At 45.6% G+C, this 23,224-nt stretch overlaps 2 protein-coding genes across 6 annotated transcripts; one reads left to right on the top strand and one right to left on the bottom strand.

Annotated features, from left to right (window-relative positions):
* The first annotated feature begins 13,248 nt into the window (after positions 1-13,248).
* On the top strand, positions 13,249-15,033 carry LOC148018534 (uncharacterized). The gene is made up of 4 exons (XM_087661581.1): positions 13,249-13,399; positions 13,471-13,524; positions 13,854-13,923; positions 14,026-15,033. Exons 1-4 carry the CDS (start codon positions 13,249-13,251, stop codon positions 14,093-14,095), a joined length of 345 nt encoding a protein of 114 aa, XP_087517707.1. The 3' UTR covers positions 14,096-15,033.
* A 2,263-nt stretch (positions 15,034-17,296) lies between these two features.
* LOC148018533 (transcription factor GTE4-like) lies at positions 17,297-21,292 on the bottom strand. 5 transcript variants are annotated; one of them, XM_087661837.1, is made up of 6 exons: positions 21,022-21,292; positions 18,384-20,126; positions 18,249-18,294; positions 18,072-18,158; positions 17,893-17,988; positions 17,297-17,626 (listed from the first exon to the last, which is right to left on the bottom strand). In XM_087661837.1, the coding sequence occupies exons 2-5, from the start codon at positions 19,605-19,607 to the stop codon at positions 17,927-17,929; spliced, it is 1,419 nt and encodes a 472-aa protein (XP_087517963.1). In that variant the 5' UTR covers positions 19,608-20,126; positions 21,022-21,292; the 3' UTR covers positions 17,297-17,626; positions 17,893-17,926. The 5 variants fall into 5 exon arrangements, 2 of the variants coding, with proteins under 2 accessions (XP_087517963.1, XP_087517962.1); XR_015687714.1 differs by having other exon boundaries at positions 17,298-17,626; positions 17,829-17,988; positions 18,072-18,152; XR_015687713.1 differs by having other exon boundaries at positions 17,299-17,626; positions 17,829-17,988; positions 18,384-20,129.
* Positions 21,293-23,224: the final 1,932 nt, after the last annotated feature.

Raw genomic sequence — 23,224 nt, 5'->3', positions numbered from 1 at the left:
GCAGCAATGGATGAGATGGCTGCATTAGAGGCCAATAAGACTTGGGATCTAGTATCATTGCCGAAGGGCAAGAAAGCTATTGAATGTAAGTGGGTTTATAAGATTAAGCACAATGCAGATGGTTCTATTAGTAGATACAAAGCTAGACTGGTTGCAAAAGGCTATGCCCAGACATATGGCATAGATTATGAAGAAACCTTCAGTCCAATTGCAAAGAATGGAAACTGTCAGATGTGTGATTGCTTTGGCAGCAGCCAAAGGTTGGAGGTTGCAGCAAATGGATGCAAAGAATACCTTCTTGCATGGTGATTTGCAGGAAGAAGTGTATATGGATCAGCCAGTAGGTTATGAAGATTTAGAGCATCCCACGTATGTGTGCAGGTTGAAGAAGGCGCTCCATGGGCTAAAGCAAGCACCTAGAGCATGGTCTGACAAGATCAGAGAGTATCTTGTCAATATTGGCTTTTATGTTTCTAATGCTGATCACTCACTTTATGTGAGAAAGGGAGATGCAGGTTTGATCATCATAGTCATCTATGTGGATGACTTGATTATTACAGGTGATAGTGATAGTGGGATTGCTAAAGTCAAGGACTTTTTGAAGAAGAAGTTTGAGATGAAGGATTTAGGTGAGCTAAGGTACTTCCTTGGCATTGAGGTGATCAGATGTGATGATGGTATATGGCTGTCCCAAAGACAGTATGGCTTGGATATGTTGTCCAAGTATGGTATGACAGCATGCAAACCACTTTCAGTCCCATTGGAGCAGAATGTAAAGTTGAGTGCTGATGTTGGGAATGAGATAGAAGACCCTACTATATTCAGGAGGATAGTGAGGAGTTTGATCTACATGACCATTACAAGGCCAGACTTGAACTACGTTGTTGGTCTTGTGAGTCAGTTTATACAAGTACCTAGAAAGCCACGTTTGGATGCAGTCAGACGCATATTGAGATATGTGAAGTCCACATTACATTATGAACTTTTCTATGAGGCAGGTATAAATGTATAGGTGTTTGGATACACAAATGCAGATTGGGCTGGTAGTATGCTTGATAGAAGATCTACCAGCGGATACATGTTTTCTCTTGGTATTGCAGCAGTTACTTGGAGCAGCAAAAAGCAATCTACAGTTGCTTTGTCAAGTACAGAGGCTGAGTATAGAGGTGCTGCTGTTACAGCATGTGAGGTAGTATGGCTGCAAAAGTTATTGGTTGATTTAGATGTGCAGGTGTGGAAGGTCCAGTTGTCATTTATTGTGACAACATGAACAGTATACAGTCGGCTAGGAACCTTGTGTTCCATACCAGGACAAAACATATTGAGGTACACTACCACTTTGTGAGAGAGAAGGTACTAGCAGGTGAGATTGATTTGGTGTATGTCAGCACAGAGGATCAGATAGCTGACATCTTCACGAAGGCATTGGATACAAAGAAGCTTCAAAAGTTTCGAAGCTTACTTGGAGTTGCAGAGATGCAGTTGAGCTTGAGGGGGAGTGTTGAGATGACAAGCTCTACACATGCGGACATTAATGATGGACCGCTTGGTTAGATGGGTCCACACGTCTACACTTAGCACGTCGGTGGTCATTATGACTCTCACATGGCCACTAACTCATTACTTATTATATTCAGGTTGTTACACCTATTTACAGCTGGCATAGTTATAGCGCCAGTCAACTAGTGTAGTCGGTTATGCATTGTTTGACTTAGTAGGTCACTTTCCTTTATATTGTATCTTATTAATACTTTGTGTACATTGTAAAGTGTGTGGAAGAAAAAGAAAAAACCAGAAAGAAAACTTTTTGGCCTCCATCTCTCTTCTTGTCTCTTGAGTGGGCTTCTCCTTGTGCATTCTGTGTGTGTTCGGCGCAGCATTTTGAGCAAGTTCCCCCCCACGCGATTCTTGACACACCTTGGGAATGCCGGGTGTCAGGATCTCCTGCCCAATCAGAATCAATGTACCCCTGTAAACATAAACCAGAACGATATGTCAAGCCATAAGAAAAAGTACACTGCAAATAACGCAACACATAAAGACATGCAATCCAATGTGACATCCTAGGTGCTGTGAAATACTGACTAAGTATACTAACTGAGTAAGCTAAATCTGGCCTAGTGTGAATTAACCAAAGAAGTTTTCCTACAACAGAATGATAGGTGTGTGCATCAAAGGGCTGTCCTAGGGTATCCTTCGACAAGTGAACAGTAGGATCAATAGGCGCGGTCACTGGCTTTGTCTGATCCAAAGTGTACTGTTCCACAAGCTGAAGTGCGTACTTCTGTTGTGACACAAAAATACAGCCTCCAGAACGAACTACCTCCATCCCCAAAAAATAAGACAACAAACCAAGGTCTGTCATTTCAAATGTAGCTTTAAGCTTAGCCTTAATTTTCGCTATGGCAGCAGAATCTGAACCTGTGATGAGTAAGTCATCAACATATGGCAAGATATAGCTAACCCCCTCTGGAGTGGATTGAACATATAAGTTCGGGTCATAAGGGGTAGAATGGTATCCATGAGTTTGTAAGAACTTATCCATTCTATGGAACCAAGACCGCGGCGCTTGCTTCAGCCCATAAAGAGCTTTCTGCAAGCGGAATACCGAATCCCTAGGATTCCCTGAGGGAAAGGCGGTGGCTACTCCACATAGACTTTCTCCTCCAAGTATCCGTTCAAGAAGACACTCTTGACATCCATCTGATGTATCGGCCAGCCGTGGTAAGCGGCGAGCGCAAGTAGCAACCGAAAGGAAGTCAGCCGTGCAATAGGGGCAAAGGTCTCTTCATAATCAATGACGTGCTTCTATCGAAACCCTTGCACTACAAGGCGAGCCTTGTACTTGTCTAAAGTCCCATCAACTTTTAGCTTTGTTCGAAAAATCCACTTTGTCCCAATGACTTTCTTGTGGCTCGGACGATCCACCAATGTCCAAGTCTCATTTCGGTCAATACTCTCTAGGTCCCTTTCCATGGCCTCTCGCCATTGAGGGTGCTGAAGAGTCTCCTGCCAGGTATTCGCCTCAGAATGCGCTATGTAATCAGCTGTAAACAGCGATGCAAATGATGCCTGAGGAGCAAGCCAGGCAGATCTTCTAGGTCCCTCTCTGGAGTGGAATCCAATGGTAGGATCCCCGAATCCTGCATGGTCTGCTGGTACCAGCGAGGTAACGGGTCTTGCGAAGGGGGCCTGGGAGATGAAGAAACTGCGGGAATGTCAAGAGCGGCCAGGCTCAATAGACACAATCTCTGATGATGTGGAAGAAGGAAGCGGATCGGAATCCGGTGCAGAAGATTGCACAATATTCCTCTTGTCAAAGTCGACATCCCACCTAACGATCACCTTGTTTGTCCGAGGATCGAACAAACGATAGGCTTTCGCTTCAGAGGAATATCCCACAAAAATAAGAAGATCAGCTCGGAGAGTAAGCTTTCCTATCTTGTCATCAGGCGTGTGTATGTACGCACGACATCCGAAGACTCTGAAATGGGAAATAACAGGCCGAGAGCCAAAAAATGCCTCATACGGGGTCTTCTAAGGAAGAGCCACAGTTGGGCACCGGTTGAGGATGTACACCGAAGTGTTAACAGCCTCGACCCAAAGGCGCTCAGGAAGCTCTGCTGCGAACAGCATAGAGCGTGCCATTTCCATGACTATGCGGTTCCTACGCTCTATGACTCCATTCTGAGAGGGGGAGTTAGTAGAGGTGAGCTGGCGAGAAATGCCATGCTTCTGTAGAAACTCAGAAAACTCGTGGGAGATAAACTCACCACCGCTATCACTCCTTATGTACCCAACACGACGACTAGTCTAGCTATGAACCAGCAGCACCCAAGCAGAAAAATATGTGAAAGCATCTGACTTTTGCTTGAGAAAGTACACCCACATGTATCGAGAATGATCATCCACTATCAAAAAGAAGTACATCGCGCCATTCAAAGCAACAATGGATGTTGGTCCACAAAGATCAACATGAATCAGTCTAAGAGGATTCTCAGCTCTATGTGTAGACTGTTGAGGAAATGGGGTACAGTGCTGCTTCCCGAGCTAACAGGCTTTACAGACATCTCGAGCTAGCTTCAAGAACGGAAGGCCCTCAATTAGCTCACGGTGTGACAACTCATAAAGTGAGTCATAACCAAGATACCCTAAGCGAAAATGCCAAAGACGCTCATTTTGCGTAGGCTCCCGAAATGTGGCTAAGGCCTGGAAGCTATGGAACACGAAGCCTTCAGCGGTCAGCTCGGTCAGAAAGTGTGTCATGTGGTATAGGCCATTAGGCTGTGCCTCACCGCGAGCAATCACTAAACCAGTAAGAGAGTCAAGGATCTCGACTGTGGTCGTTGTAAAGAAAACTGCTCGCCCCAATCGGCAAAGTTGTTGAATAGATAACAAGTTCACCCGAAGCTGAGGGACATGATATACATTGTCCAGCGAAGCTAAATCCGGACCCTTGTCAGTGGCAAAACTGACGCAACCTTGAGCCTGAATCTTAACCGAGGAGTTGTTTCCTACACGGACCCGCCCGGCTACAGGGGCTTGGATACGGAAAATGTCCTCTATAGGAGTCATGTGATGTGTACTCCACTGTCCACAATCCAAACTGGAGCTGAAGTACTCGGCTGTGATGAGTGGGCCTCTGCAGTAACCTCGTCCAGAGGCAACTCACAGATGCGTACGAGACTCGCATCTACTGTCTCTATGGAGATGATATGGGCCTCTGCAGACCAGTCAGATAAGCCCCCTGGAGTTGAGAACGTTGTCGACTGAGATGACTGTGTGGTGGCAGTGTAAGTCTGATCTTTAAACTACCCCTTGCCATCACTCTGCCTCCCCTGCTGGGGGTTGCCCGATTGAGGGGTGGGTGTCTAAGACTTAGGTTTTGGTGCTGTGCCTCATGCCTTTGATCGACACTTATCGTCAAAATGGCCATCCTTTTGACAATGTTAATAATACCTATTCTTTTTAGGTACATTCTTTTTAGGTAAGAAGCTGGATCGATGCAGACAGCAGTGAGGAGAGAGAAAGATTAAAAACGAAGCTTGCAAGAGAGAAAAACTAAAAACGCAGGCAGGACAGCCTGCAAGAGAGAGAAAGAAAGAAAGAAAGAAAGTTATATTAATGTCTACAACATGCCAAGTTGGCCTATGAGACCAAAATGTTGCATACAAATGTCTGGGAGATTTCAAAAGTCCCAGTGAAGCTAACATTTATGCTATGTTAAACTAAATTGAGTAGGTACAAAATGATATCTGGACTAGATACAATCTAGAGGTACTCCCAGTGCGGTGTGGAACTGCTCCTGGGGGTGTTCATCCTAAGATGTCCCGCATGGGTCGGTCTAGCATGGAGAGGCTAAAACGGCAGGGCAAGGCCCTCCGATGGCGGTGTAGTATCCCTTGTATCTTCGACCAGTGTCTTCTGCGGGGACGGGGGCCGGCGAGGCGTGGTCGCCGGGCTTTACCTCTCGTTATGGCTATTTCTAAGGTGGTCCCCGGGGGCCAAGAGGCCGGTTGGGCTGGTGGGGCCTCGGTGGTGGGGATGGTAGCTGGTATTTGGTAGAATTCGTTGAGTGTGCGTTGGTTGGTGGCTCCTTGTCTTTGCTTCGTGGTTCGTAGGAGGTGATCTCTGTGGCGTCGTATTTCCAGTAGAAAGAGCCCCAGGCATCTCTGGTCTTTGAATTCCATCACCTTGGAGAGTGGTCCGAATCCTTCGCTGAATAGGCAGTGGAAGCGTCCCCGGATTTCGTAGTACACTGGGCATCTACAGATATAGTGTTCCTCTGTCTCTGGCTCGAGATGGCAGAGCTGACAGATTCGATCTTCTGGGGGGAGGGGGTTGGCCCCGTATCTGCCCATTTCGACCCGTAGTTGGTGTGAGGACGTGCGGATCTGTCCGATGGCACTTCTGGCCCTGTGAGACAAGTGTGTGTCCATGTAGCTTGGGCGGGTGATAAAGCCGTCCGGGGAGATATGCAGGAAGTGTTCTCGGTAGAAAGCCTTCTTGGTTCCTAGTTCCAATGTGGGGGTCACCCATGTCCTGGCGGTGTCTGTCTGGATGATATCCATTTTGGTGATACGATTTACCTCCTCTTGGCTGAGCTCCAGGTGTGGGCAGTCTAGGCTGTATTGTAGTGGGGGGAGGTGATCCATGTGTAGGCCATGGAGCCGTAGCCAGGTCTCTGTTCGGGCGTACCAGCACTCAGTGTCCCCTTGTGTTGCTAGCTGTTTGGATGACTTCAGGGCGAGTCTGGGGTACCGGTGCCAGGGCAGGTCCCATATTCGGCGCAAGAAGATCACGGTCTGGAAGAGGGCCTCAGCCACGAGGGGCGGTGCCCCCAGCTCTGCGCGGATGATCTCGTGTGGTACGGAAGGCTTGCTTCGGATCATCCGTGAGATCATAAGTACTAGGGGTCTCTCTATCCGGTCCCATCCCTCATAGGTGGCCTCCTCCTCAGGCAGTGGCTGATCCTGTGGGGCCCTCCACGTGTGGTAGAGATTGGACCCCCATATGGGAGCCCCGTACAAGAGGGTTGGTGTGACCAAGGTGTCAAAAAGCCAGAGTTTTGTCTGGGGTTCCTGGAACTGTATGCGGACACATTGGTTCTCCATTGACCCGAGGGCTGCATAGCCTCGGGTTAGTCTATCTTCCGCGGCTTTTCTCAGGGTAAATCTCGGTCCAGAGAATGTAATCCCCAGATAGATGTATCTTTGGACCACGTCCACGGTTTCTCCACTGTATGTGAAGGGGGGTACCGACCGACGGAGCCATTGGGTTGACGTGTTGAACACCATGACCTTGGTTTTTCCCGGGTTCACAGTTAGGTCTTTGTCTTGGCAGAAGGCCTGTAGTGCGTCCAATTGGCGCTGCAGCCCTTCGGGTGTGCTAGAGATGAGGACTATGTCGTCCGCATATAGTAAGATAGGTATCGGTGTCCCTCCCAGGCTCGATCCCACCTCGCCCGATCTATCTATGTACTCTGAGATCTCATCAATGTAGAGGCCAAATAGGGTGGGCGAGAGTGGGCATCCCTGCTTGACTCCGATGGTGCTGGTGATCTCCTTTGACAGCCCTCCCGATGCCCGAACTCGGCCCGTTACCGATTCGTATAGTGCCAGTATCCCCCATCGTATTTCAGTTGGTACCTCCAGTTCCTGTAGTCTCTGCGTGAGCCTCGCTCGTGGGACTATGTCAAAGGCCTTGCGGAAGTCCACGAAGCAGCAGTACACCCGTCTTCCATGCGCTCTGCCCTCCTCTATGATGGCTCTCAGTGTGAGGATATGGTCAAGGGTGCAGAACCCCCTCCTAAACCCTGCTTGTCCTGCTGCTCGGTGTTGGTGTTGCTCTGCCCATTTTCTCAGCTCGTGGTCCAGTATGGATATATAGAGCTTAGCTAGTACATGGCTAACCATGACTGTTCAGTAATTCGTGGGGACCATGGGGTCTCCGGCCTTCAAGATAGGTATTATGGTGTTGGCTGACCAACTGGCTGGGAAGCCTTTGCATAGGGCTCTGTTGAACATGTGTGCTAGGAGAGGTGCCAGTATGTCTCTAGCATGGGTCAAATGCTCTGCTACCAAGCTTTCGTGGTCTTGGGCACGGCCATTTTGGAGTCTGTCAATGGCATCCCGAACCCGCCCCGTGCTGAAGAATGTGGATGATCCGGGTCTGCTCCCCGGGGGCCGGGGTAGCTGGGGCTGCTTCGGTACTTGGTATAGTGAGGTTGCATATGCGTGCCAAGTGTCCAGGGAGGTGATCGGCGTCTGGGCTCGGGGTTCCTGAAACGCCTTCCATGCCTCTTTGTTGTCCTGTCCTGAGAATAGCTGGTAGAATTCGTGTTCCACTTTGGAGAGGTAGGCTCGTTTCTTCCGTCGCACTAGGCGACGGAAGATCAAGCGTGCCTGTTTATGCGTGTGTACTCCCCGTGCTTCGTCCTGTTGAAGACGGAGCCAGGTTTCCCTACACTCTGCGTCGTACCAGCTATTCTGTGGGACATTCTTGTTCGGAGGGGTGGGGGGAGGGGGATGTGTGGGGAAAGTATTCGGCAGCTGAGGTGTGTAGTGTGCCCACCAACTGTGCTGTGACCTCCTCCAAGTGTGCGTGGGGGTTCATTTCTTGCAGGCTCCAATAGAGATGGTCGGAGTATGCGCTCGCAGTTAGCCTGGTAAAGTGGTACCTGGGGAATCTTGGGGGGTTGCTTGCTGGGGGGGGTTAGGTCATACCTGCAAGTTATGTCAAATTGTAGGTATGCATGGTCGGCAGCCACTGCGAGTGGGCGAGGTGATATTTTAAGGGACTGGACGTCGGGGATAAGTGATAGAGGGCCGAGGATATAGTCCACTGTGCTTGCTCCCAGTTTCTGTGTGGGTGCCCCCCGTCCGATGCAATTGGCCGCGTGCTTGTGTGAGAAGCATGTGAGGGCATCCGACCCGGGCCATCTGTCGAGGCCGTTGAGGATGGCTAGTCCGTGTGCCCCCCCTAACGCCAGTAGGTGTTCGCCATATTCGGTGCACTCAGCTGTGTCCTGTGACGCCCGGTTGAGTCCTATCTCCTCCGTGCAATCTCTTTGTACATGTGGTCTTCGCTCTCGAAGAAGGGGGTCTGCCTTTGTGCTGTGCGTGCGTTGGAGTCTCCAGCCAACATGACATCCCCCAAGCTGGAGTAGTGCATGATATCTTCGTACAGTGGTAGGTATGGTGACTCGCCCTTCTGTGGTGCGTATGGGGAGTGTGCTGGTGGGAAATAGCACACCGCCATGTATATGTCTCGGGGGCGATCTGTGTGTATCCGGATCCACATGAACCGGGCTTCCTCATCTTTCCGCATGACCTGCACCATGGGCTGTAGCTCCTCCCTGTACAACACAGCCACCCCTCCGGACCCTCGGGTCCCTCCTTTTGTTCGGGCTCTAGGGCGGCATGCCGTCTCCCATCTATATCCCCTCACTTCTAGTAAGTAGGTGCCTGGGCTTTGGTGGGTTTCTGTGTAGAGGACGATGTCCTTGCCGGTGAAGGTCTCCTGGAATAATCCTGCGTCTGTCTTCATAGCTCCGTTGCAGTTCCACACTGCAAAACTCAGGTGGGTCTCATAGGCCGCGCCCCGTCATTGGCGCTTATCTGTGATGATGACCCGACCATCTCTGTATACTGCCCATTTTCCCGCTTTGCGAGCCTCCAGGATCTGTGGCATGCATTCTTTACGGTGTGCCACCTGTGCGGGTGTGAGGTCATCCTCCAGGTAGACTTTTTCCCCTTTTAGAGCTGTCCTTTTAGAGAGGAAGGCTCGTCTGGATTCTAAGTTGGCAAATTTGAGGATAAGAGGCCTTCCCTTGGTGAGGTCTTTCCCTACACGCCATGCATTCTCCACTATTTGAGGGTCCTCTACTCCCAGCTTTCCACATATCTGTTGGGCATCTGCCAGGGGGCTATCCCCTTCCTTCCATCCGACCACCCGGATGTGGAGCGCTCTAAGCTTTCTCTTTTTCTCCTCCTCTAGTGCTGCATTCACAAACTCCTCCTTCTTTGTTGGCGACTTCTTGGCTACCTGAATCCATTTGGAGTTCTCAACCACTTCGGCTTGTGCTTGTTTCACTATATTCGCCCACGTGTTGAGCTCCTTTGTTACTTGTATCTTCAGCTCGTTGATCTTGGATTGCACCTTGATGGGCGTTGTTTCGATGATTTCTCCTTCCTCCTTCTTGAGTAGGTCCAGTTGGTTTCTATATTCATCGAGCTCGTGCCTCAGTTCTTCGATCACCCTGTTTCTCTCCTTGAGGGACGTTTCAATGTCCACCTTCCAGGAGGTGAAGTGTGATGTGATCTCGGCGTAGATTTCGTTATTCCATTCTTGTACTTTCGTGCTTATTTCCTCCTTGATTTGGTGTGCAGTTTCCGTGCACATTGCTGCTATGATTTCCTTGATGTTGTTGATGTCTTGGTCATGCGCCTTGCATACATCTCGGAGGGCCTCCATGCCTTTCCTTGTGTGGTAGTCTATCACCTTGTCAATGCTGCTCCAAATCGCTGAGTATTTCTCATTCTTCTCCCCCCTTGTGCAGCTACTTGGTGACGGGGATGTCTTGTTCGAGCCCATCCCTTCCTTACGGTTCCGGGGCTTGCTCAGGGGGTGTGGGCATCCGGCCTCATTGTGGTTGTGGATGTGTGATGGGCGGTGGTGGGAGGTGGCGGAAAAGTCGGGTATGGGCAGGGCTAGTGGCGGTGGCAGTGTCCGAGTCGGACGAGAGGGCGTCCGATTTTCAGTGGACTCGGACGGGATTGTTGGGGGGGGGGAGGGGAACTCGGACGAGAGACGTCCGAATGTGGGGAGAACTTCGGACAAGATTGGGGGGGGGGGGGGGGGGGACTCAGACGGTCGCTGATCCCGGACAAGGGCGGACGCTGATCTCGGACGAAGGCGGGACTGGGACGAGGGACGGACGGCAAGGAGAGACGGGCGATGATGGGGCGTTGACGGGGCGAGAGAGAGGGAGAGAGAGATGGTCCGCGTCGCCTGTACGTAGCTGAAATGGTGAGACGAAGCTGATTGCAGGTCAACGAGGTGAGAACGAGCAGATTGTAGGACGTTATCAGTGGACTTAGAGACGGTGCGGCGAAGCTCCTCAGCCTGAGCTACAGCGTAGGAGAACCAGGGATAAGCGATGTCTGCCACCGATGGGGATGGAGAGAGAGGATGGACGGGCGATGACGGGGCGAGACGGACACGATGGACGGGCGATGACGAGGCGATGACGTGGCGAGAGAGAGAGAGAGAGAGAGAGAGAGAGAGAGAGAGAGAGAGAGAGACTAAAAACGCAGGCAGACAACTTGCAGGAGAGAGAAAGACTGAAAACACAAGCAGGACAGCCTGCAAGAGAGAAAGACTGTAGCGACTGTAGATAGGAGAGAGAAAACTGTTAGGGCGGCAGCTGGAGCCTGCAAATGCAGCAGTTTGCTGGCGTGGCAGGCTGTACGACAGCAGTGCAGATGAATAGCAGTCAGTCACCAGGCAGAAACAGCAACAATCAGTGTGTGGAGGGCTGGAAACAGGCACCAGATTGTAGGGAACAGTGATGGACAGCAAGGGCTGAGATGTCCTCTGTGATCGGGGTTTGGGCACCAAGCTGGTAACACCTGAAACCTGTAAAAACGAGATTGTGAAAGAGTGGAGGGCTGGCTGCCAATTTATAGAAAATTAGGGTTCTAGATCCTCTCCCACTTAACTTTCTCAATCCGCTCCTCATTTTAGGGTTTTGGCTAAAATAAGCCTAAATAAGCATGTTTTAGGGCTGTTTAAGTGGCTAAGTGCATTTCTTAGCACAACAAGGTTCGTCCAACCCCTTTGAGTCATATGAATCGAAATCCTCTCTTGTTTTTCCTTTTGTTGTGTAGGATCCGGATAATTTTCTATATGTAAACATCAACAGAGGGGGCTCTCGAATTTCACCACTTGGTCGAACTGCATGCAACAAGTGCTTGAATTTCAGGGACTTTGAGACCTCGTCACTGGTCTAGAGCCTATGTTAGACCCTCAATTAGCTCACCTTGATCTTAGCTATCAATGGAAAGCCCGCATTGCCACAACCAATGTTGAGTTAATACAGGGGTTGCTTCTTGAGTTCCACTCTCAATTACAATATTTTTCCCCTCACATTTGAGCATTCGAGTCATCTCATTAACCGCTATGCAGCATGAGACTGCACTTGATGTATTAGTCTCGCTTTTGAGCTTTAGGAGTTTTCCATTAAGAAAGGGATGATTTGAAAGTCAAGTTGGCCGAATATCGGCGGTTACTCGCCCAGTTTGCCACTATTGGCTGCCTGAAGTTAAATGACGATCAAATCACATTCTTCTTGAACAAGTTCTTTGACAAATACTTATATTTCATCCAACACATTATCTCACCACCTAGATTACTGACCTTCTATGAGTTTGAGTGTCAATCCTTGCATTACACATGGTTGCACGATGAAGTCCACAGGAAAGCCTCAACATAGTCTTACTCTAAGCAAAGGGGGCTCATTGCCTCTTCTTCTAGGGGGAAAACCAACAGTGGCAAGAACTCACATGAAGCGAAGGTACGCCAATCAAAGGATTATGCCTCTTTCTCAAACAGAACCAAAGAAACGAAATCCACCTAGAAACAACTCCCTAAGAAAAATAGGTTTTGCACACATTGTGAGAGGTCAGGCCATGTGGATGAGGAGTGTTGTACCAAGGCCCAAGATCTTTCACCTAGAAAACCACAGCAGACTGCTACGACTGCCTTTACTTTGGCTAGCCAGTCCAGTGGGGCTACACCTCCCACTACTACATAATCTACTCCCTCTACCCTAATAGCTACTAGACATGTGGCACGTGGACAGCCTTAGCAGCTTATATCTTTAACTAGTATTGAAGGATTAGCTAATTGGTCTACTGGTACCGATCCCATTGTATTTTATGCGTCCACATCACATTCACCTCCATTTAGAACTGCCTTCACTCTGGCTGGCCAATCCAGTTGGCTATGCCCCCCCGTTGCTGCAACATTCGCTCCCTTTGCCCCAATGGTTACTAGACATGTGGTAGGCGGACATCCTCAACAGCTTATATCTTTAACTACTCTTGAAGGATTAGCTGATTGATCTGCTAGTACTGATCCCATTGCACTTGACACGTCCACTTCACATTCACCTCCATCTAGGACTACCTCACCACCTCGTCAGGTCTCTCAATGGCAAAGCCTTGCTAGTGGGCATATGCAACAGTGGCCACATCCTTAGATTCGCTTCATCTTCGCACTCTTAGATCTTTAGGCTATTGAGTTGGGCCCATAGGATTTTGTCCTTAGATTTTCATTCGAGTCTTACGCTGCATTTACTCACCCACATACACATTTGCATAATTGCATTCAGTTAACTTTTCATTTCAGTTTTGTTTTGTTTTTTGGAACGAGCCACCAAAGAGGAAGTGGCAAGGTGGGAAATTGGAAGCTCTAGGGGTGAAAGTGACTAGACATCGGGTCAAAGAAAATGCTGAAATAAAATCTTCATGAAGAAACTGAGTACATGAGCTGCAACACAATGAATGCATGAGGAGAGGAGCCTCATGGAAGCGAGCTGAGAGATTGAGGAGTGTGATGTCCTCCGATGGATCCCGAGTGCAGCAAACTAATGCTGGATGTGTGATGATGAGGAAAAGACACCAGTAGGCAACTACAATGGCAATGGGATATCAAAAACCAGGAGTTCCATACAAAGAAACGATCATGGAGGCTCAGGAGATGTTTGGCAGCAGCAAAACACAGCAGAATCTGCAACATAGAGCAGTCCAACACAACACAACCACAATGATGACATCCAGTAGTGCAGATGACAGCAAGAGCCAAAACACAATCTGGGCACATTTGAAGGGGGCAGGCAGCTATGGAGGATGAAATGCAGCTGTCAGGATGATGGTAACAGCAGCAGAAGTGGCTGGTGATTGAGAGGAAGACCCAAAACAGGAGGGTGGCAGCAAGATGGTGATGGTGATGATGATAATGGTAAGGATGAGATGGAGAGCTGGTGTGGAATAGTGAGATCGAAGGGACGAATGTGGGATAGTCCATGATTTCCTTCTATAGGACTTTTTGCACTAGTAACAGAGGAGTAACAATCTGCTATAAGATTATTACTGTTAGTAACATACCAGTAATAATCTGTTAAGCAAACAATGACTCTCAAAGCTATAAATAAAGACAGACAATGTGCATGTGGCTATGCAGTATTGTTTCTGTTTTATGTTGTTGGGAAATTTTAATGAGAAGCAAGCATTGAAGAATGCTACTTTTTCATAGGCTTGTTTCTCAAGTATAATATTGAATTTGTGCAGGACACAGAAGTTCACAAAGTCAGCTTTCTGAATCTGCAGCCTTTGCAGTACTGCTTGTGGAGTTTGTCCTGTACGAACCTACACTTCATTGACGGCAGCTTTTGTTTTGTTTCAATGTTATGCTAATGCGATTGTTGCATGGAGTTTATCAGATTGATCTTGGGATTTGCAGGTTTTGCATGAGCACACAGACAATGGTTTCATGTCTCCCAAGACCTATGTGTATTTCCACAATTGGTTGAAGGTTTAATTGAAGGTGAAGTATGCTCTCTTTTTTCATAAAGTTTCTGAAATTAAAGAATAATCAGATGTGTACTGTCTGGCCAACATGTGAAAGCCATATTCACCACAGGAAAAAAAAAGGAGGTTAAAGTACACACACACACACACTCTCTCTCTCTCTCTCTCATATTTACAAACAGCTAGTTCATTTTTTAGGTAATTCTTTTTCTTTCCATCTTACAACCTTGCATGCATGATCATTCAGGGTCCAATTTTGGATCCTGAGATGTCAAGCCTACAATCTGTGTGAGAATCGAATGTGTGAAGTTGCATTAAATGTCCAATGTGTATTTTTGTACTGCGATGTATCACCATATGAGCTTCCCATGTTTCAAAAGCTTGATTCCAGGAGAATGGCAGTACAGGTCTAACCAATCTTGTTGAGTTTCATCTTCCTTAATAGATGATGTAGGTGATGGTTTCCCTTTTGTCATAAATAAGTTTGCATTTTAAACTCTTTTGTCAATATTTTGTTGTGAATGTTACTAAAGAACCATGGTTGATTTAGATCAGTATCTCCTTGGGATGAACTCTCACACAGTCCTCACAAAGGGTGTTATCCCCTCCCAAACATTGGCATGGGTAGAACATGTGTGTGTAACCAAATATTGGCCATGCATAGATGCCCTTGAACATGTAAGAGCCACAATGTCAATAGTGGACGACCTGTTTATGCTTATCAAAGGCTAGTCTTCTTGTGTCCCTGAAAGAAAATATGAAAGGCTCGTGTTCGTTTGTATCCCTCAAAGAAAATATCCAAATGTTGCTTGGTGTAAACTCTCCATGAAATGCACACAAAAAAAGTCGTTAGAATTTGTTTGCAGATTTCATGCTGTCATTCATCTAGGACAATAAGCAAAGGCGCACGTCTCTTTTTTCATGTGAAAATTGGATATAAGTCGGTTGATCTTCCAACTTTATAAAAATGCTCAGTATGATGAACGTGGACAAATTAAGTTGATAGCCCAAAGTAGATTGAATATCACAAGGTCAATGTACATCGTGTCCCCAAAGGTGCATCCCATAAAAATCTAAAACACAGATTTTGAGCTTTCTTCAACACCGGTCTCAACTTGAATTTTGCAAAGGAGAGATCATCATTCAAGCTCACAAGCTTATGTCTTTTAACCTATCTTGAACTTCGATTTTGTTTTTCTGACGGTTTTTAATCAAATGAATACTAAAGCACTTGAAAGTATTCTATGAAGGGTTGGGAAATGCATCTCATCCCCCTCTCAAATTTGGCATCTCATGTTATTATCACCAAGCAAAATTGTTTTAATAAGCCTTATTTTTAGAGGATTTGGTGCAATACTTTACTAATATCTCAATTCCTTCAATTTCTTTTTGCATGTCCTTCATTATGATCCTTATCTTATAGTACTTCAGACAGCATCTTTCATACTCTCATGGTTATGCAATACACCATTGAGTAGGCAATTTCCCTAGTCTTTTGTAAGACACAAAATGCCCCTTATGCCTTGCTGTTAGAATCTCTTTTCAATGTAGATTGTGATTATTGCAATTTTGTATTTCCTTGCACCAATTCTTGCTCCTTGTTAAGGAATCTTTAGGAAGATATAAATGCTCCAAAACTCACTTCAAGAGATGGGGAATGGGAAGTGGGAAGAAGAGACAGCTAGACCGTTAATAGATAGTAATGTCCTTGGCAAAGCTCCAACCTCAAATTTGTATTTGATTACAAATGAAAATGTTAGCACAATTGACACTTGACCATTTCAAGGATTTTGTACCTCCAACTGTATCTGATGAGAAACAAAAACATAAACATAATTACCACTTAAACTTTACAAGAATTGTTAGCGAACTCATGTACTTTGAGCTGTTCCATTGCAAGGCCAATTTAAAAAGTCTTAAATCATTCTCATTACAAAATGACAAGCACAAGTAATACTTTTGTTGGTGAATGCATCATTCACTTTAGCCTATTCGGCAAAGCCAAACTTGAAAGTCTTAAATCATTATCTCATTACCAAATAGCACGAACAATGAATATTTAAAAGAAAAAGGAAAATCTCCATAATTCTAAAATGACAAGCACAAGTAATACTTTTGTTGGTGAATGCATCATTCACTTTAGCCTATTCGTCAAAGCCAACTTGAAAGTCTTCAATCATTATCGAACAATGAATATTTAAAAGAAAAAGGAAAATCTCCATAATTCTAAAATGACAAGCACAAGTAATACTTTTGTTGGTGAATGCATCATTCACTTTAGCCTATTCGTCAAAGCCAACTTGAAAGTCTTCAATCATTATCTCATTACCAAATAGCAAGAACAATGAATATCTAAAAGAAAAAGGAAAATCTCCATAATTCTAAAATGACAAGCACAAGTAATACTTTTGTTGGTGAATGCATCATTCACTTTAGCCTATTCGGCAAAGCCAACTTGAAAGTCTTCAATCATTATCTCATTACCAAATAGCAAGAACAATGAATATCTAAAAGAAAAAGGAAAATCTCCATAATTCTAAAATGACAAGCACAAGTAATATTTTTGTTGGTGAATGCATCATTCACTTTAGCCTATTCGGCAAAGCCAACTTGAAAGTCTTCCGTCATTATCTCATTATCAAATAGCTGGAACAATAAATATTTAAAAGAAAAAGGAAAATCTCCATAATTCTAAGTGCTTAAGAGCTCAAGATACTGTAAAATAGCCAACCACATTTTGGCTGGACGCTAGCTTCTTAAAGATTCTGCATGGTTAGTATAGATAACTATTCAAGGAAATTTAACATAGGACAAACCATTAACATCTATGCTATGATTGTTTAGATTCTAATTTTATCTGTTTCACTTAATAACAGAACCATTTGAGAAATATGTCAGACTCCAATCCATGGTTAAAAACTAGTGCCATGCCCTCCCACCAATGACGAGCTTCAGTCAGCTTATTTCACCAAGCAAACCTCTGAACCAAACTCTCCCCTGGGACCCATTTGTGACACACTTGGGGCATATGCACACAAATTTATGTGGGTAAATCCAAACAATTTAACTCTGATCTGTACAGCATGTACAGAGTTTGAAACAGTTACTACTGGACAAATCAAGTAATTGCAATAAGACTACCCAAATGAACAAATCATATACACTTTCCATCAGTAATACCAAAGAATAACTCGAACCATTCAAGACATTCAAACTTCATAAGAGCACCAAAGGGTTCAAAACCTTTAGAATAATGAACTAATAGTGTTGACTCTCAGCATGATGGGAGAGGTTTTGTATACATTGCTTTTGAGTAAAACCATCACCCAAATAATGTACAAAGTTCGAAATATCATCCTTGATGAAATAATGTACAAAAGATATGTACCAAGGATGATACAAATGTATCACCTAATTTAAACCATCAATAAGATAAAATCCTTGTATGTCTTCCAAAGTCAAAAATGGTGAGACATCTTCAAAATGGCTTCGTGTATTCACAAAAGCTGAGAACTGTATCAAAATACAGTTACCTGCATGGACACAAAGAGACCTTGAGCAAACCAACATAAAATTTTCTCAATTAGAAAACTGTAGAAGGTTTCAAACTAGTTAGTGAAGAAACATAGCAGCAGGGTTTCAAAACTGATTTAATGTTGACATGCAAGCTTTGAATTTAACACCAACCACTTCTCCCGAGAAACGAATGTATGTAGTCAAAAGCAGTACACCTACCACCAAGTCACAGATTGTTAATGAAGAGATTTTCACACTAAAGTCCAAGATGACAAGAGCCCACCATGAGACACCCCACAACATCTCTCCCTGCAATGTCAACTCTTGCCAACATCATCAGCATCACTTCCACTGGAGGAAGAACTATCAGAATCTGAATCTGTCACGAGAGACACAGATTTAGCATGCTTTGTGAAAATGGACCTGTGCTGATATTGCCACTGGAACAGTGTGCACACTGACCAGATGAGGATCCAGATTCACTGCTGGAACTGCTTGAACTACTTGAACTACTGACAGGAGTAGCCTCTTCTTGAGCAATTACTGCAGCTTGTCAGGATAAACAATGTGTCTCAATAGTCACGTTCAGGTTGTGATATGTCAAAACATAAAAAAAGACATTCATAATGCAACTAATACCTTTCTGACTTTCCTCCACTTTCTCAATGTTGCTGCTAGGTAAAAGCTGAGATGCACCAAAATACAAAAATATAATCAGAACAGAACCGAAGACTTGAATATACCAGCAGCTTTACAAAGTCAAAATGTCCACACCTGATTTTGCCCCTGCACTGCTTTCCTGTTCCTGTTCAGCTTTCTAAGACAGATCTTAGCCTGGCGATCCAGTTCCACCAAAGTCGCACTATCAAAAGACGTGAGCTCAACCTCTACTACACTGTTATTCTGGTTGGCATTTGGACTTTTTCCACTTACCAGCTTAATAATACTCTCTAGCATATTAAGTGGGAGTTTTTCCAAGTTATCTTTTAATTTGACCAGATCCATCTCCTTTTTGAGTACCCCAGCTTTAGGTGCTGTCAAGTTCTTAGGCTTTGGTGGAGCTTTTTGTCTAGCAGGAACTTGAGGCTTGAATGCTGCAGATTTCTTACCCTTTTTGTTAGAATTGGACTGATGGTGATCCCCCAGACCTTCAACTGCAAGTTTGTCCACATTGGGACTCTGGTGAACCTGAGTTGGCAAGCGGTTCAACATGTGTAGCTTTGATTCTCCATCTGCCCTTTCAATTTTATCACTCACAAGTTTCCAATCTCTCTCAAACAAGCTCGACAGCTGACATGCCATTTCATGCACATCATTTCCAGGTGGATTGTATGTCATAGCATTTTTGAATGTCAGTCTCACATCTTCTGCAAACTGCTGAGGAAATGCATATGCTTTCTTATTCAGTTTACCTTTGATAGTTCCAAGGTCCATAGGTTTTGTGATGATGGTATGGTAGTCAGGTAGCTTAAGCTTTACTGCATCTACAGGTTCTTGGAAAACCCACCCATCTGGATGATCCATCAAAGTTTTCAATATACTCTTGCACTTGCTCAACAGTTGACCATGCAGACCACCTGCCTTCCTTTTACGATCTCCCCCATTAGTGCTTGGAGCATTGCGCTTACTGCTGCCAGGCTTGACTTTGGACTTCACTGGAGGAGGAATTTTATCCTTCCCTACAATAAAGTCAGTTTTGTTGTATAGCTGGTTTGCTTTTGGTTTTCGTTTACTAGATGGCAACTGCGAACCAAGTGTGCTGTCATCATATGGTCTAAATATTTGATATCCTGTTCGATCACTGGGAGTTCCATAAACATGTGAGGTTACTTCCCTTTGCATTGTATCACCAAGAGCAAAATGAGACTGCTTAATTTGCAACATCCTGGCATCAATCTTAGGGTACAATCGTTGCACCTGCACCAGTTCAGCTTCCAACTTTCTTCTGAGCTCCCTGCGCTGTTCTTTTGTCATTTCTACAGGAGCTATGGTCATCATGAATCCTTCCACAAAAGAGTTAGAAAGCCAACCCTGCAAATTGAAGTTAAGAGCTTGCTGCTCATCTCTCCATGTGCATTGCACTCAGTGTTCAGATGCATCGCCTCATAAAAAAGGAGAAACTTGGAAGTGCATCAGCACAAAGGGGTCACTGAAGGTTCATGGGATTCCTGTTTGAATTGTGATGTTCTTTGACCATTGAAAAACCTAACACAATTCAGTATAGCATTCAAGAGCTGAAAACATCTGTAAAGTTCCAACAACTAGGAAGGATCCCAAGATCTCAACTGGAAACAAATTCTGCTCCAACATGACGTATGCAGGTGAATTCAATCCAAAAGAATTATGCTAACCAAACACCAGAAACCAAGCCTCTAGCTCTGACAAATAGGCCCCATTCAGGTTTTCCCTCAGATGTTCCAGCATCACGTATGCAGCCTAGGTGCAAGGAAACTTCTGACGACTTCAGATTTAAAGGAATGTAAGCCAGCCAAAAACTCGAGACCGAGCCATTTTCACCTGCTGAATGGCCATAGCACCAAAATGAATCGTGGAAAATAAAAATTCAAGGGAGTAAAGTGTAATGCATGTAAGGATATTACTAACTGTAGCCATAGATATAACATTAAAGAGTTCTGGAAGGGAGACATAGACTTAAGCAGAAAGAACCTGAAATGTTTACTAGAGTTAAGACCAGTATGCTCAAGCCTCTCTCTGTTCCAAAGGTATACATATCTAGTTACTGAAGAACTTGCTGTACCTCCACCCCAATTCACATCCATCTAACGGATGCAATGCCCTCTCTGTGATGGTAGCACCATGCCAAACCCACATTAGAGGCATCCTACACCATGCACAGTTTTAACTCCACCTTAAACCCTAAACCCTAGTTGCTGACCACCTGAACCATTTAGCCAAACATGGCATGCTGGATGGCAGCCACGTACTGACCCTCTGTAAGAAGCCACAGCTTTGAGATTGATAAGATTATATCCAAAACAATGCACACAATACCCCATGCTCCAATGAACCTAAGGGTCGAATTTGTGAACTAAATATCTGCATTCAGGACCTCCGTCTTTGGAAAAGCCGGTTCACCTTCGTTCTTGTTATGACCGCAGGGCCACAGTTCCTAACTGCCTGTGTGTGAGCCATCGCACCGTAGAGAAGTTATGCAACATGCTTTAATATGGTCACCGTCTCCTGAAAGCCGAGTTCACCTCAGTTCGCTTATGCTCACTAGTGGCGTCACAATCATGGCTGCCTTTGTATGTAGTAAGTATGGCACCATACCATATAAGAGTGTCCCGGAACAGGCTTTTTATATCCCCGTTGGAGCTGCTCATCAAGGCGTGCACGGATGCAGAAGAGGAAGGATAAACAAAAGCCGTAATAGAGCATACAAGGAAGGTACCTGGCATACGTCTGCGGGGAAGGTGCGGCTGCATTCAGCTCGCGCGGCATGAAAGCACCGGAAAAAGAAGGACAACGTTAGGATGCCTTGCGTGCAGCAGGAACCTCGTCAGCACAGAATTAGCCCGATCGCCATAGCCGCACAGACAGGGACACACAGACGGACCGCAGAGAGAGAGAGAGAGACACAGAGAGAGAGAGAGGAACAGAATAGAGAGACAGACAGGCACACAGAAGATGCTCTCTCCTCTGACGAGATAAGGAAAAAAATAGGAGTCTCCCACAAAAGAAAGCCCGCTTTTGTACTCCCCATCTGGGCCGTCCGATCGCCACGTTGATCGCACGGCTGCATTCAGCTTGGCTCCTGAACGGCGTTTTGCGAGGGTCCGATCGACCTCTCCATCCGACGGCCTCAAACTCGAAGCGTGTCAATATCTCTATTGCCAGCTCAGTCACCACGTGCACCATTAACTGCCTGTCTCCGATTTATTCTATTTTTCCACCACACTGAGTAGGTATAAGAGCTTGGTCACACGCAGAGGGAAACCACGCTCCTGCAAGCCCCCATCGACGCTTGGAATAGGATTTCAAAAACCTCGAGATGCCCCTTGCCAGCCCTCCTAGAATCACCGTACCCTATTCGTGCATTTTAACATGGTTTATACCGTGATTCAATGAAAGTAAAGATTTTGACAAGCTCCAGTAGAGCTCATCCCATTGTTCACATAAGGCATTGAGGCACACCCATGCACACCACCTGAATCCACCAAAAAAACTACCACCCTACTCATGCTGGTGTGATGCAGCTCTTAGGAGCTAGATAGGTATTAGAATTTCCAGTATGTATTAGGAATCTTGAGAGACTTTGGAGAGGACAATTGTAGGTGTAAGCCTGAAATCCAAAATAAAAAGTAATAGCAATAAACATCTCGTTCACATTAAGAACATTTCAAACCTTAAAGTTTATGAGAATTTAAGCTATAACAATGCCAAATAGACTTCTAACAAGGTTTAAAAGGCTAGTGAGCATAATTGATTTGATGTGTAAGCCTTGATTACTAGACTTTTTTGTTATCCGCAAACTTGTAAAGACCCCAATTTTTGTCAACCTTCCCATCAACTCTATTGTGTTTGACTAACAAGTTTGCAACTCCCCTGATTTTGCACACTACTACAAGTATGTTTTCTATGCCCACAAACTTAGCACAAACACAAAAAGTTGAGTCTTTCATTATATTAAGAGTGGAGAAATTTTTTATTAGCTACTATCTATACTATATGTTATTTTGGTTGTCACTAAGGGAGATCTTGAACCTCTAGAGGACCTCCCTAGCCTACATCATGGTCCAAACCTCTCACAAATTGAATTAAAGTGGTAGCAATTTTGAGATTATCATATTTTTCTCTCTTCCACCTCTCTCACTCTCTCTTAGCCAGGGCCAAGTCTCAACTTTTATAGGAAAATCAATAATTTCACGTTTAAGAAAAAGGGCTAGGGACTAAGGTGCATCTCTCTCTCTCTCTCTCTCTCTCTCTCTCTCTCTCTCTCTCTCTCTCTCTCTCTCTCTCTCTCTCTCTCTCTCTCTCTCTCTCTCTCTCTCTCTCTCTCTCTCTCTCTCTCTCTCTCTCTCTCTCTCCCTCTCTCTCCCTCTCTCTCCCTCTCTCTCCCTCCCCCCTCCCCCTCCCCCTCCCCCTCCCTCCCTCCCTCCCTCCCTCCCTCCCCTCCCTCCCTCTCTCCCTCTCTCTCTCTCTCTCTCTCTCTCTCTCTCTCTCTCTCTCTCTCTCTCTCTCTCTCCCACACACACACACCCCCCATGGAGTCTACAGGCATGAAAGTGAGCACAAGAGAGTAGCATGCTAATGGCACGATGATAAACGAGAGTGGCATCGTGTGAGGTGACGACGACAATGAACACATGACCAAAAGAAATGTGACAACATGGGTAAGCACAGAAGAAGCACAACAATGGCAGGTGAGGGTGTGGAAATGAGCATGGAACCATCAAGGCAGTTGCATATCAGTGAGCATTTAGAGCACCTAAGAGAGAGAGAGAGAGAGAGAGAGAGAGAGAGAGAGAGAGAGAGAGAGAGAGAGAGAGAGAGAGAGAGAGAGAGAGAGAGGTGGGGGAGGGAGGGAGGGAGAAGAAAGTTGTGTTAGTGTTTTAAAAGGGCCAAATGAGCCTATGGGACAAAAATGGATACAT

The sequence above is a fragment of the Lygodium microphyllum genome, chromosome 21 (assembly GCF_053477565.2).
Source record: "Lygodium microphyllum isolate KBCC chromosome 21, Lygodium_microphyllum_v1.1.10, whole genome shotgun sequence".
Lineage (NCBI taxonomy): Eukaryota > Viridiplantae > Streptophyta > Polypodiopsida > Schizaeales > Lygodiaceae > Lygodium > Lygodium microphyllum.
Note: the sequence above shows the minus strand (reverse complement) of the source record. Positions and strands in the feature narration are given on the sequence as shown.